The sequence below is a fragment of the Mesoplodon mirus genome (genome assembly GCF_964341445.2).
Source record: "Mesoplodon mirus genome assembly, chromosome: 19".
NCBI lineage: Eukaryota > Metazoa > Chordata > Mammalia > Artiodactyla > Ziphiidae > Mesoplodon > Mesoplodon mirus.
In genome coordinates this window covers 47,803,993-47,817,506 of record NC_138995.1, presented here as the reverse complement: position 1 = coordinate 47,817,506, position 13,514 = coordinate 47,803,993, and the positions used below count along the sequence as shown (strand labels likewise).

At 47.5% G+C, this 13,514-nt stretch overlaps 2 protein-coding genes across 2 annotated transcripts in view; both read right to left on the bottom strand.

Moving 5' to 3' along the window:
• Window positions 1-13,514, bottom strand: part of FAAP24 (FA core complex associated protein 24) — a 238,959-nt gene that overhangs the window by 102,691 nt on the left and 122,754 nt on the right. The gene's annotated exons all lie outside the window — the stretch shown is intronic.
• WDR88 (WD repeat domain 88) overlaps window positions 1-13,514 on the bottom strand; it is a gene marked incomplete at both ends in the record, with an annotated part of 42,731 nt that overhangs the window by 23,444 nt on the left and 5,773 nt on the right. Inside the window, 5 exons of the mRNA XM_082606653.1 lie at window positions 757-886; window positions 2,236-2,374; window positions 4,934-4,997; window positions 6,053-6,141; window positions 10,791-10,901. Of these exons, the coding sequence (XP_082462779.1) occupies window positions 757-886; window positions 2,236-2,374; window positions 4,934-4,997; window positions 6,053-6,141; window positions 10,791-10,901 (533 nt within the window). The remainder of the gene's footprint in view (window positions 1-756; window positions 887-2,235; window positions 2,375-4,933; window positions 4,998-6,052; window positions 6,142-10,790; window positions 10,902-13,514) is intronic.

The following is a 13,514-nucleotide window of genomic DNA, read 5'->3' as shown; positions in this document are numbered from 1 at the left end:
CACCACGGAGTAGGTCTAAGGAGCAGGGCAGGTGTCCCACGGCCCCTCCCGACCCCAGTGTCCACGGGAGTCACCCTTGGTAACAGAGCCCGTGCTGAGCGCCCACCATGCAGCCTGTGCTAAGGACCTTTGTGTGTTATCTCGTGCAGACCTCACCTGGGCTCAGTTTGCAGGTGAGGAAACTAAGGTCCAAGGTCACGCAGGATGAGAACCTGCACTCTCTTAACCCCAGGCCAAACCCCCAGGGGAAAGCCTGGTCCAGGCCCGCCGGGCTCGTAACTGAGCCGAGCGGGCAGGGTGACAGGGCATATGCACATTCTGGGATCCTGACTCCAAGGCCCGCTGGAGAGGGCTGGCCATCCACCTGGTGCCAGTGGCCACAGACAAAGTGACCGTTGAAGGCCCTGGATTATCAGATCTTCCCATTTTACATGGGATGCTGGAAATCCACATTTCGGGGTGGGAGTGGGACACTGCACAATGTTTACCAGTGTTGGCTCACACTGAAATGAATGCATCTGAAGGCCGTCCCAGCCCAGGGACCACAGCTAGTGGTTTTCCCCTGCCTGTCTGTCCCCTTCCCTTTCTCCATCTCCAGCCTCCTCACAGCACCGGCGGACCATAGTTGGAGATGCCCCACATTGACACCAGCTGGGGAGCCAAAGGGGCACAGGCCGAATCCAGGAGGGTGTGAAGGGGGACCCCCACCCACCTCCCCGCTGCAGGATGCTGCCCGGACCCCCAAGGCCTCCTCACTTGGTGATGGTGACCAGCGTGGCCTGGGATGTCACATCCCAGATCTTGATGCTCCTGTCCAGTGAGACGGAAGCCACCTTCTGGCTGTCTGGGTCAAAGCAGCATGCTGTGACCGACATCCTGTGATGATCTGACGCACAAGGAAAGTGACTCGTTACCGTGCGTTCCATACTCTGGGCCACAGGCTCCAAGGGACGCAGAGGCTCACCCTGCTCCCCTAGACAGCGACAATATTACAGAGATGCAACTCTGGTTTTCACAAGGGACTATGCACTCACACAAAGTGCCTGCTGTGAATCAGGCTTTGGACAAGGAGCACTGCCCCTTGCCCCCTGCCGCTGCCCCTGCAGAGGTCCCAGGTGGATGGGGAGACACCCTTGAGCAGGCAACAATCTGCAGCATATGCCATGGCTCCCAGCCAGCAGAAGGAAGCCTGGCCCAGCCCCGAGAGGTCGAGGAAGGGACCTAAAAGTTATTGAGGGAAGCAGGAAAGGAAGAGCGCTCTAGGCAGAAGGAACAGCACGTGCCAAGGTCCGGCATGGGGACAGGGCATGGAGAGGCGTGGTGTGCAGCTAGAACTCCGAGCGTGAGGAGAGGTAGAGTGTGAGGTGATACATTGAGGAAATATGCAAGCTGTGGGGCAGTGCACCTCTCACGGTTCCATGTTGGTAAAAATACATTAAATGCATGTGGGAAGTAGTACTGTGTGTGCAAACACACACACACACACAGGAAGGCCACCCAGCAATGTACTGTTAATAATACGTACCTCCAGGGAGGAGTCCAAACAGGTACGGCAGCCTTGCACTGTTTACTTTACACACTTACTAATTTTTTTTATACAATGATTAGGTATTTTTTAACTTTTTCTTTGGAGATAACTGTTAACTCACATGCATTTGTAAGGAATAATACAGAGAGATCCCATCACCCAGTTTCCCCCAGTGATAACATCTTGCATCATCATTATATAGGATTACAACCGGGAGATTGACATACGATGATTTTATTTTCAGTGGATGCCATTCTGTTCTTTTTCTAATTGTCTGAATTTGTTTCTTTCTACATGACGATTAATCATAATAATAGTGCAAATCATCAGCATTGTAAAACACGACAATAAATACTTTACGTGCACTATTAAAAATCATTGTGATAAATATTTTTATATTTAAAAATTACAGACCAAACTGTTAAGAAGGCTGGGACTCCACTCAATAAAGAATTGGGCTTTGAATGTCCACGTGAGGTTGCAGGAGAGAACTGCTTCATTTATTACAAGCACGAGACTGAAGGGAAAATCCTTAAGCTGTCTTAGTCTTAACTGCCTGTGCATTTGTCAATCAATGTCCCACCTTTAATGATGTGATTCATAGCATTGCAGGTTCACCAAATAAAGCAATCGGAAGTCACTGTCTGTCAAGGGACAAGTGGCTGTTACCACAGACAGAATAGAGCAGGGAGCCCACGCAAACTCACCTTTGATGTGGGACACGGTGGTGGTGTCTTCCGCGTCTGTTATACAGATTCCACGGTCCACATCCAAGCCTGAGACCACGTATTTACCATCGGGGGAAAACTTACAGGAGACTATGAAGGTTTCATGACTCAGCTTCCACTGAAATAGGGCAACAATCCAAAGGTTTTCTCTCTAGCCCAGCATTCCAGCAGGACTTTCTGAAATGTTCTATGTACTGTTCAGTATGCCAGCCACTGGCCACATGTGACCATGGAGTACTTGTAATAGGCTGGTGCAAATAAGGAACCGAATTTTTGTTTGTTTAGTTTTCATGAACTAATTTTTAATTAATAAATGTAATTAATGTGTGTCTAGGACCGATGAACAAGGGTAGGGAGCACCTAGCAGAACTGGCAGCAAGGTTCTAGTCATGGCCGACTTTATTCTTTTTTTTTTTTTTTGGCTGCACCAAGTGGCTTGGGGGATCTTAGCTTCCCGACCAGGGATCGGACCCGAGCCCTCGGCAGTGAAAGCACAGAGTCCTAACCACTGGACCGCCAGGGAATTCCCCCTGGCCAACTTTTTTCTTGTTCAGTTTGGTAAGTGTTTATTGAATGTCTGCCTTGTGGACAAGACCCTACAGCCTCAGCCCCTTGGGACGAAGAGCTACTCAACATATTTAGGAAGGGAGGATCGCTCTGTATGTTCTAAATTACGGTATTGCCGTTGTGAAGGTTTTTAAATATGCCCACCAATTCTTTGATAGTCCTCCCTCCACAAGCTGGAGCTTAATTACCTGCCCCAAGAGTGTGGGCTCGACTTAGTGACTCATTTCTTTGAATACAATATGGCAGAAGGGATAGTGTATGACTAGGTCATAAAAGAAACCAGAGCTTTCTCCAAAGAAGACATACAGATGGCCAAAAAGCACATGAAAAGATGCTCAATGTCGTTAATTATTAGAGAAATGCAAATCAAAACCATAATGAGGTATCACCTCACACTGTTCAGAATAGCCATCATCAGAATAATAAACGGAAAGGGTGTGGAGAAAAGGGAACCCTCTTACACTGTTGGTGGGAATGTAAATTGGTGCAGCCACTGTGGAGAACAGTATGGAGGCTCCTTAAAAAACTAAAAATAGAGTTACCATATGATCCAGCCATCCCACTCCTGGGCATATATCTGGAAAAGTTGAAAACTCTAATTCAAAAAGATACATGCACCCCAACGTTCATAGCAGAAGTATTTACAAGAGCCAAGACATGGAAGCAACCTAAAGTCCATTAACAGATGAATGGATAAAGAAGATGTGGTATAAATATACAATGGAATATTACTCAGCCATAAAAAAGAATGAATTATTGCCATTTGCAGCAACACGGTTGGACCTAGAAATTATTGTACTCAGTGAAGTAAGTCAGACAGAGAAAGACAAATATCACATGATACCACTTATACGTGGAATCTAAAAAAAATGATACAAATGGACTTATTTTAAAACAAAATAGGGACTTCCTTGGTGGTCCAGTACTCCCAATGCAGGGGGCCCAGGGGGCTGGGGTTCAATCCCTGGTCAGGGAACTAGATCCTACATGTGGCAACTTTGTTGCCACACGCAGCAACGAAGATCCCACATGCCGCAAATAAGACCCGGTGCAGCCAAATAAATAAGTTAGAAATAAGCATTTGGGAAAATGCTCAAAGTCCGGAGTAACTGATGCTCGTATATCTGCTAGTACATAATGACACTATGTTGCCAACAGAATATACTTGCCCGTGTTCACATTTAACATGTATATAGGAAAAGAGACACCAAGGTGTTAACTGTAATCTCTGGGAGTTGTTTTAAGGTTTCTGTGTTTGTTTTTTTTGAACTTGGCTTATCTTGTCTTTCCAAAAATTGTTTACAATGAGTATAAATTGATCTTCACACCAGGAAGGAAGATTTTTTTTTAAGGAGAGAAAAGAGGAGGAAGGAAGAGGAGAGGTGATTAGAAGCTGCTGGGGGAAGGGCAATGGGGGTGGGACAGGAGACCCTGAGGAACCCCTGGAGCAGGGTCAGGGCTGCCTGGGTACCAGGCAGGAGAGAGAGGGGGATCTCGGGCCAGTTTGGATGGATGGATGGTGGTACCTTCTTAGATGGAGGACAGATTGGGAAGGGCCCAGAAGCCTCGTGCTTCGGCCACGTGCATGGCCTTTGTCCCAAGGCCTCAGCTCTGCTTCTTGCCCCATCAAAAGCAGACATCCCTAGGGGAAGGTCTCTTTTCCCAGGCAGTTCCCTCAGCCTGGAATGCCACCTCCCACCCCCACCTCCACTTCTTCCCTTCTTCCACATCCTCCCCATCCCTCAAACAGATCCCTCTTCTGCCTGCTTCAGAAAGCCTTCCTTCCCTGAAGCCCACCCTCCATCATTTTGGGTCCCTGAGAAAATTTTCCTTTCCTGAAAGATTGGTTACCCTTCACACTCCATGCCCAGCTCAAGGCCACTTAAGGCCCAGTCAAGACCCTGTGCTGTGAACTCTGCTGAGTGCACCACAGTGACCTCAATGGGAAGGAAATCCAAAAAAGAGGGGATATATGTATATGTATAACTGACTCATTTTGCTGTACAGTAGCAACTAACACAACAATGTAAAGCAACTCTACTCCCATAAAAGTTAATTTTTCAAAAAGACCCTGTGCTGTGGTGTCTCCACTAGGGCAAAGCATACGTACCAGCAGCTTGCCTGTTTCAAGGTCCCAGGCCCTCACTGTTTTGTCATAAGATGCTGCAATAATTCTGGAAATAAAATGACAAACATAGGGTCTTAATGACCCAGATTATTATGTCTGTGGTTTCTATGAAAAAAAAATAGGAAATTTTTACAGAAAATTTCTATAGTTTAGGACCAAGATTGCAAATAATACCTGAATCTTCCTAAAGATGTTCCATGAACCCCCCGGAGAACAGAGGTTCTCAGTGAAAACATAGAGCCCCTAACACAGAAGGCATCACAGCACCATTCTCTTCCTTAATCCCTCAGTCACACAAATATGTTCTTTTATATCTGGGGCGTTAAAGGTATCATTTCTTCTGTAATTGTCTTCTTCTAGAAGGAGCTACAACCCACAAGGATCAGTCACTTCTTTCTCTGGTCACTTGTGTATATTTTTACAGGAAAAGACTTTCATAGCTCATGTCATTCTGAAATGCTTTCTTATACATTTAGTAAAATAATATGTGTACCCTTGTCTTCTTATAGTGCATGTTTCTGTGACAATCTCTGTCCTCTGTGTAAGGTGAATTCCCATGAAACTTAAAATTCCCACACTAGTTTTCACTAGTAGACTAATTTTGTAGCTGCTATTCAGGATAAAAGTGAATCCACTTTAAAGCAAATCCCCTTTTAAAGGCCCATCTCACATCTGTGTGAGGGGTAAATGCAAGTGCATCCCAGAGGCTGCCTCCCAGCCCCGAGGCTCCCCAGGTGACAGCTTGGGCTTGCCTCTGCTTCCTGGGTCTCGGTTTCCCCTGTGAAATGAGGGCCTGGACTGAATCGCTAATGAGCCTTGCAGCTGACCCAGTCCACAGGGGTGACTGCAGGAAATAAACTCCGTGAAGAACATTCAGAACGGCTTTAGCCACAATAAATTTTGCCTTTTTAGCATTTTAAATTTTCAAAGAGTTATCACACCTACTTGATTCTCACAGCAAAAGATGGGAACCATGAGACCGATATATGGGCGTAAGGTTGGGTATCTGCTTAAAAGACAGTGAACCGTCCAGGGCGTGCTGGGTGCTGGCCTACTCTTCCCTCCCACTTTCCTGACCAGAGTCAAATGAGGGCAAGTCACCTTCTGCTGTCAGCCGTGACGCTGCATTCTACAACAGGAGCTCCGGGCCCCGGCTCAAAATTCCGAACAATAGATCCATCCACGGCATCCTCGGATCAGCGGGAGAGAGGGGGAGAGGGCCAGAGGTCACTGAGGTGTCGGCTGAAGCTCTGACTGAACTCAACATCAGCCCTGGGCTTGTCTGAGAACCTTGAGAACCTGAGAACCTTGTCCTATGACTCTCACCCAGCTCAGAGGGGCAAAAGGACTTCCCCTCCACTCCCAAAGCAGGAAGGACACCCTCGCCGGCAACCCCGGAAAACTCCCCCTCGATCCCACAGTGGCCGATGGAAACAGGCGGCTCTGAGGGCAGAGCTGCAAACAGGTAATTTTCTCATTCTCTACTGGCCAAAGAGGCGCTACAAAATCTAGCAAGATCTTTCAAGACCTTTTTAAAAGTTCCCACTGTTTGACCCAGCAGTTCTATCCTGAGGGGTCTCTCTTAAGGAAATAAGCTGAGTTGTGGCGAGACTTATGCATGAAAAAGGTTTGTCACGTGTTATAGGGGACAGACGGCAAAACACACCAGCAACAGTCTGTGTCCGCCTAAAGGGGGCAGTTAAAACAAATGTGAGCACTCCCAACAGTGGGGCCCCAGCAACTCTGATCACACTGAAGGGAGATAACTGCAGAATAGGATGAGAACAGAGCAGGGTAAGAGCTGACAATATGATGGGAACAATCGGGGTACCAAAGCCAAGGGTGCGCGCTGGGGCAGAGATAAAACACTTTCAGTAAGAAATGTGCCCAACCTTTCAGGATAAGCAGGGGTGGAAAGTCCCCTTGAAACAAATGTTATTAGTAAGACAGTGAATTCCTAGAAAGGCCTTGCACTGTTATATGAAATTATGGTGCCTGGTTGGGGGACCTTTTTTGGCCTGACCAGGGAAGGCCTGGGACAATTCTTCCTGATATGCAGAGACCACTTTGCATGAAGACCCCAAGCCTGCTGGGAGGCAAAGGACCCTGTGTCAGGGGTCCCCAAGACCACCCCCAGGACTGGTGATTCTCCAGGACTCACAGGACTCTGAATATAGCCGTGCTCACGGCTAAGATTTATTACAGCCAAAGGACACCAAGCAAAATCAGCAAAGGGAAGGGTACGTGGGGTGAGGTCCAGAGGAAACCAGGCACTGCTTGCAAGAGTCTCTCTCTGTGGGTCACACGGGACATGCTTAATTCCTGCAGTAACCAGTTGTAACAACATGTGTGAGGTGCTGTCTACCAGGGAGACGCCCCTGAACCTCGGGGCCCAGGTTTTTATCGGGGTCTGGTCACACAGACACTCTGCAGCATGCACCAAAATTCCAGACTCCCAGAAGGAGAGCCGGTGTACAGCATCAACCACGTGGTTTGCACAAACCGTCTGTGAGCCCCCTTTATCACTTAGGGAAAGATTCATATGACCATAGAACACTGTTTACCAGTCAAGTTCCCAGATGCCAGCCAAGGCCAGCCTTGCCAGTGGGCCTTTCCAAGGACAGCAGTCTCAGGCCTACTGTGTGAACTCTTTTCTGCACAGACCCAGTCCCCCAACCCCTGCTCTGTGAAACTTGAAACGGTGGGGTTGTGTTTGGGTGAACCCAGCAGGCCTTAATCAAAGCCCACCGACAGGAAGAAATCCCAAAGAGGAATTCACGGGAGCAGGACACATTCAGGCTGGAGGCCCAGCTCATGAGCCTCGTGGCTTGGGAAGAAAGGGCTGGCTCTGACAGCCTGTGATCCAGCCTCCCTGGTTGGTGTGTTGCTCTAGGACAAACATTGTCCGGGAACTAAGAAAATGATCATCGTGGGGCCTGGGGCTGAGGCCCACGGCAGTCTGTGCAGGGCCCCGGGCCAGTTAAGGGCAGCACTAGAATGGACTGAAGTCCATGGGACTGTGCAGGTTCAGTGCTCAATAGTGCTGCCATATGGCCAAGAGGAGGAACAGCAACCATGGACAGATAACTCTCTTGGAAAATGTGCACAGTCATGAATGATTTGGCAGGAGATATTCAATATACAGCAATACAAGCCAGATGTTGTTAGTGAATTCCAAAGACAGTGGAAATGTCTCTGTTTTGTATTGAATGTTTCTTGAAATAAATGGGCCATTGGCTAGGGGTGTGAGAAGACAAATAAAGACAGTTCCCTCTTCACCGGGCATTTGGAACCAGGAATTCTTTCTGTGGACTCAGATAATTTAAGGGGGGATGTTGGTTGGACTTTGAATGAATGGGGAGGAAGGGGTTCTAATAAGTGGTTAGAAACATAAAGGAGATGTTAGGGTTCCCAGAGGAAGCAGTGGTTTTCCCAACAAGAAGATCATGTGACAATATTTGTAGCCCAAGTTCATTGTGATTATATAAACAGTTTTTCTGTACGGTTTCAATTTCATAAATGTGTGTATACATGTGCGAACAGGAAAAGGAAAAGCGACACTCCAACATTTTCATGGTAGTTAACTCAGGGTTCACGGAATGGTTTTTTTTCCTTCTTTGTGTCTTTATGTATTTTGGTGATAAAACCATATTACCTTCATAGTATGAGAAAAACTACCAGTGATTTTTTTTTTACAATGATTGGAAAGGGATGTACCCTATTAGAGAGAGATTGGGCACAGGACTAAGAATACTTTTTTTCTCAGCTTCTTCATACATTTATGGTCTTTCTAAATTATTCACAGTGATCTGCAGTTAGGGGAAAGGGACCTTTTTAAAAGATTAAACCAGAAGTTTGGCTTTGGGTGGGTTGAGAGGAAGGACTGGAGATGGGAGATGATGAGAGTGGAGGAGAGAAGGGAGAGGCAAGGAGACATTTGCCCAAAATACTGTGACAGAGAAGGTGATGCGCAGGGTAATGGCTTAGTCATCTCCTGAGGGAGGGCTCACGCCACGAGCTGCCGCTGGGGCAGGGAGAGCCCCAGGAGGAGCCAGGAGCAGAGAAAAAGATGGGGAAAAGAGAGCCAGGAGGGGGAAAGAGGACCATTGGAGGGGCAGCCAAGGCAGGGAGACCAGAGAACTAGTGATTCTGCAACTAGGGGTGGAGGTGTGAAGGAGGGCAAAGGGACGGAGGGGGTAGCTGGAGAAGGTGGTGGCAGGGGGTAGGGCTGTGAGCAAGTCACGTATGGAGGACGCTTGGGCAGGCTGAAGTGACAGTGTCCTGGATGGGGCACGGAGGAGGTAGGGAGCAAGGGCAGTGAGGCTGCTGTGGGAGCCAAGGACATCTTGATGGACGGTCCCTCATCTTGGGACAACAAGAGAAAACAGGCTGATGTCCCCTCATAGAGACAGAAGCCCTCTGGCCAAAATAGACAGAAACCCCTGAGAGTCCTTCCACTGACTCAAAAGGTGAGAAAAACATGAGAAGCATCTGAAGATGACAAAGCAAAATGCACACTTGGAAAGTCACCGTTCCCCCTCCCCCTGGGTGATGACAACCAGCAGAGACCCCCTCACCCCCAGGCCTTCTCAGTCATCCCAGAGGGTTGGGAAAGGGCTTAGGGTTCCCAGAGGAAGCAGTGGTTTTCCCAACAAGAAGATCATGGGGCTGGGTGGAGGGATGGGGGTGGATGAGGGCCACAGAAGAGGAGAGAGTGGATGTCTGTCGGGACCTGGTCTGGGCCAGGCAGGCCCTGGGGTGGCCCCAGCCCACAGCTGATCCTGTGAGGCCTGGGGAGGTTTAGGGAGGCCCAGGAGGTCACGTAACCACTCAGGGTCAAACAGCTGGTAGGTCACTAATGTGGGGCCTGAACCACTTGGATAGTCCCCAAACCCTCCTGCCTAGTCTGCCTGGCTTGGTACCCGCCAAGACCCAGAAGATGACCCAGAAGATGCTCCTCCAAGGTGATCTGGAGGGTAAGGAGCTATCCTCCACCTAGTTACCCAAACCAGAACCCAGGAACCAGCCTTGATTCCTTCCACCCTGTCCCCCTCCTGCCCCTGAAGCCAGATGAGACAGCAAAACTCGGAACTGACTGTCCTTCCCAGTGGGCCCTGCCCCAGCCACACGGTCATCTGTGGCCTGGCCCCTGATGGCCATTGCCATCTCCCAGCCCTGCTCCCTCCTCACCCGCTCCTGACTGACCAGCAGTGCCCCCAAGCAGGTCCACTAGAGTCTGCTGGCTATGCCCAGAAGACTTTGGAAGAGTTCTTGGTGGCCACCTCTCTGTAAGCTCATCTGACCATCACATCCCTGTTCCTCTGCCCCTGCTGCCTGCACCCTGTGGCACTGACCTGCTGACCTGTGCTCAGGCCTACCTCTCCCAACCACCCTTCATGGACAGGTCCCAGGTCTGGCCACTTTTCTGTCCTCTTGTGTTCACCTAGGCCTAGCCGTAATACCATCTCTGTGGATGGAACTGAATATTCCAAATGAGAAGGAGACCCAGAGAGATAACACAGCTCAGAGACCCCAGGTAGGTCTCAGGCACAGCCTCTAACAAAAGGTGGGGAGCTCCTGGTCCAGCGGTCTCCATCCCTGCTCCCACTGTTTCTAAATTAACAGGCTGACAGCAGCCACACTAACCTCATCTCTCTCTGGTGACTTGAAACTAGGGTGAGCCCTCACTTTGCTTCTTCTTCTTGCACTTTGCTCAGAAAGGTCTCTCCAAATCTTTGGGATCCTTGAATGTCTGGGAACTCAGTACTGGGGAACTCTCCACAAGAGGAGACATAAGCTTATGGGACGTTTTGGTTCCACCTAACACTGGGCCACCTACCCACAGCTTCACGGTGCAGTCATAGGAGCCACTGAGGACCTTTGTGTCATCCACACAGAAGTGACAGGAACTCACAATGTGCTGGTGTCCCCTCATAATTTTAAATGGGATCTGAAAAAAGGATAGACTGAATGAGCTCAGAAGGTTGCAGAATACCAGATCAATAGTTTAAAAATCAATAGTATTCCTATACACTTGCAATGAACAATCCAGAAAAAAAATTAAGAAGAAAATTGCATTTACAAAAGCATCAAAATAGGAATACATTTAACCAAAAAAGTGTAATACTTATACTCTAAAAATTACAGAACATTGTTAAAATAAATTTTAAAAGACTTAAATAAATGGAAAAGCAACCCATGTTCATGGATTAGCAGACTTACTATTCTGAGGAAAATACCCTCCAAAGTGATCTACAGATTCAACACCATCCCATCAAACTCCCAGCAGACTTCTTTTCTAAAATTGACAAGCTGATCCTGGTATCAGAGAGACAGCAGTGAGCGGTCCTGAAGAGAGATCTTAGTTCCCTGCCCAGGAACTGAACCTGGGCAGCTTGGATGAAAACCAGGAATCCTAGTCGCTAGACCACCAGGGGCTAGAGGCTAGAAGCAAAGTTCCCCTGGCCCTTGCCCCATTTGAAAAATGAATTTCTCAAAGGGGCAAAAATTGTAAAAACAGGTCCAAAGTTTATTATTAGAGACACAGCACAACAAGTGGGAGAGCACACAGGGAAACAGTTTGTTTATTTAAGACCGAAGCAAGGCAGAGATACACACCTGGAGAGAAAGACTGTGGGCATCCTCCCTAATGAGGAAGAGTGCAGTAAAGAGGCGGTTAAATCATTTATATAGGGGCAGTTCTCCCACATCTTTGTTTACCTTTGGCCAACTTTCTTACTTCTTTTCCCACATCTGACTTGTTCTAGGACACTCCCCAACATGCATGCACATCTTTTTGTCTAGATGGATTCCAGCGCAGAGGCTTGTGGAGGCTTGGCGTCACCTGTTATGGGGTGGTGGGCCCTCCTTTTTGAACCCCAAGGCGTCTTTCTGCACCTGTGCAGTCAGGGAGTTTTCCTTGACCTCAGGAGTGGTCATCTTATCTCTTTACTCCAGCAGACCTCAGCTCCTGCCATTAACCTCGTCCTTGGAGTGTCCAGGGAAAACAAAGCTTCGATTGTACTCCACTTGACAAAAACCAGCTGTTCAGCCCAGGGGCCCATCTACCTCCTACCTCAATCCTAAAATTTATACAGAAACTCAAGGGAAGCAGAACAGCCAGAAAAATCTTGTAAAGGAACAAAGGTAGAGGTCTCACAATTTCCAACTTCAAAACAATTTTCAAAACATACAAAGAGACAGTAATCAAGGCAGTGTAGTACTAGCACGAGGACAGACATACAGATGGATGAAAGAGAACTAAGAATCCAGAAATAAGCACTCATATGTGTGGTCACTTGATTTTCAACAAGTGTGCTAAGATAATTAAAAAGCGAAAGAAAAATCTTTTCGACAAATTGTGCTGGGACAAGTGAATATCCACATGCAAAAGAATGAAGTTGGACCCTTACCTCATACCATATACAAACATTAACTCAGAATGGATCAAAGACCTACATGTGAGAGCTAAAATTACAAGCCTCTCAGAAGAGAACATGGGTGTAAACCTTTGTGAATGTGCATTAGTCAGTGGTTTCTTAGGTGGGACAACAAAAGCACGAGCAGCAGCAGCAACAACAAGGATAAACTGGACATTATCAAAATAAAACACTCCTGTGCTTCAAAAGACACCATCACGGGCTTCCCTGGTGGCGCAGTGGTTGAGCGTCCGCCTGCCGATGCAGGGGACGCGGGTTCGTGCCCCGGTCCGGGAAGATCCCACATGCCACAGAGCGGCTGGGCCCGTGAGCCATGGCCGCTGAGCCTGCGCGTCCGGAGCCTGTGCTCCGCAACGGGAGAGGCCACAACAGTGAGAGGCCCGCGCACCGCAAAAAAAAAAAAAAAAAAAAAAAACTGCAAAGGTCAGGGACTTCCCTGGAGGTCCAGTAGGTAAGACTCTGTGCTTCCAATGCAGGGGGCATGGGTTCAATCCCTGGTCAGGGAACTAAGATCATGTAAGCCGTGTGGCATGGCCTAAAAAAAAAAAAAAAAAATCAAAAAACAAAGGCAACAAATAAAAAACAGTGACAAATATGGTAGTTATTAATCTAACTATATCAACAATTGCTTTGAATGGTCTAAATGCACCAATTAAAAGACAGAGACTGTCAGAGTGGATCAAAAAATAAGACCCAACAATATGTTGTCTACAAGAAACCCACTTTAGATATAAAGACACATATAGATTAAAAGTAAATGGATGAAGAAAAATATACCATACTAACACTATCAAAAATTTCAGACAGAGCAGACTTCACAGCAAGAAAATTTATCAGGGCTAAAGAGGGACATTACTTAATGATAAAAAGGTCAATTCTCCAAGAAGATATAGTAATCCTTAATGTGCATGTGCAGAACACCAGAGCATCAAACTATGTGAGGCAAAAAGTACTAAATTTGCAAAGAGAGATTGATGAGTCCACTATCATAGTTGGAGAATTCAGCACCTCTCTATGAGAAATGGACAGATCCAACAGGCATTAAATTAGTAAGAATACAGAGGAATTCAACAATATCAATCAACTGGATATAATAGACATTTATGGACTGCTTCATCCAGCAA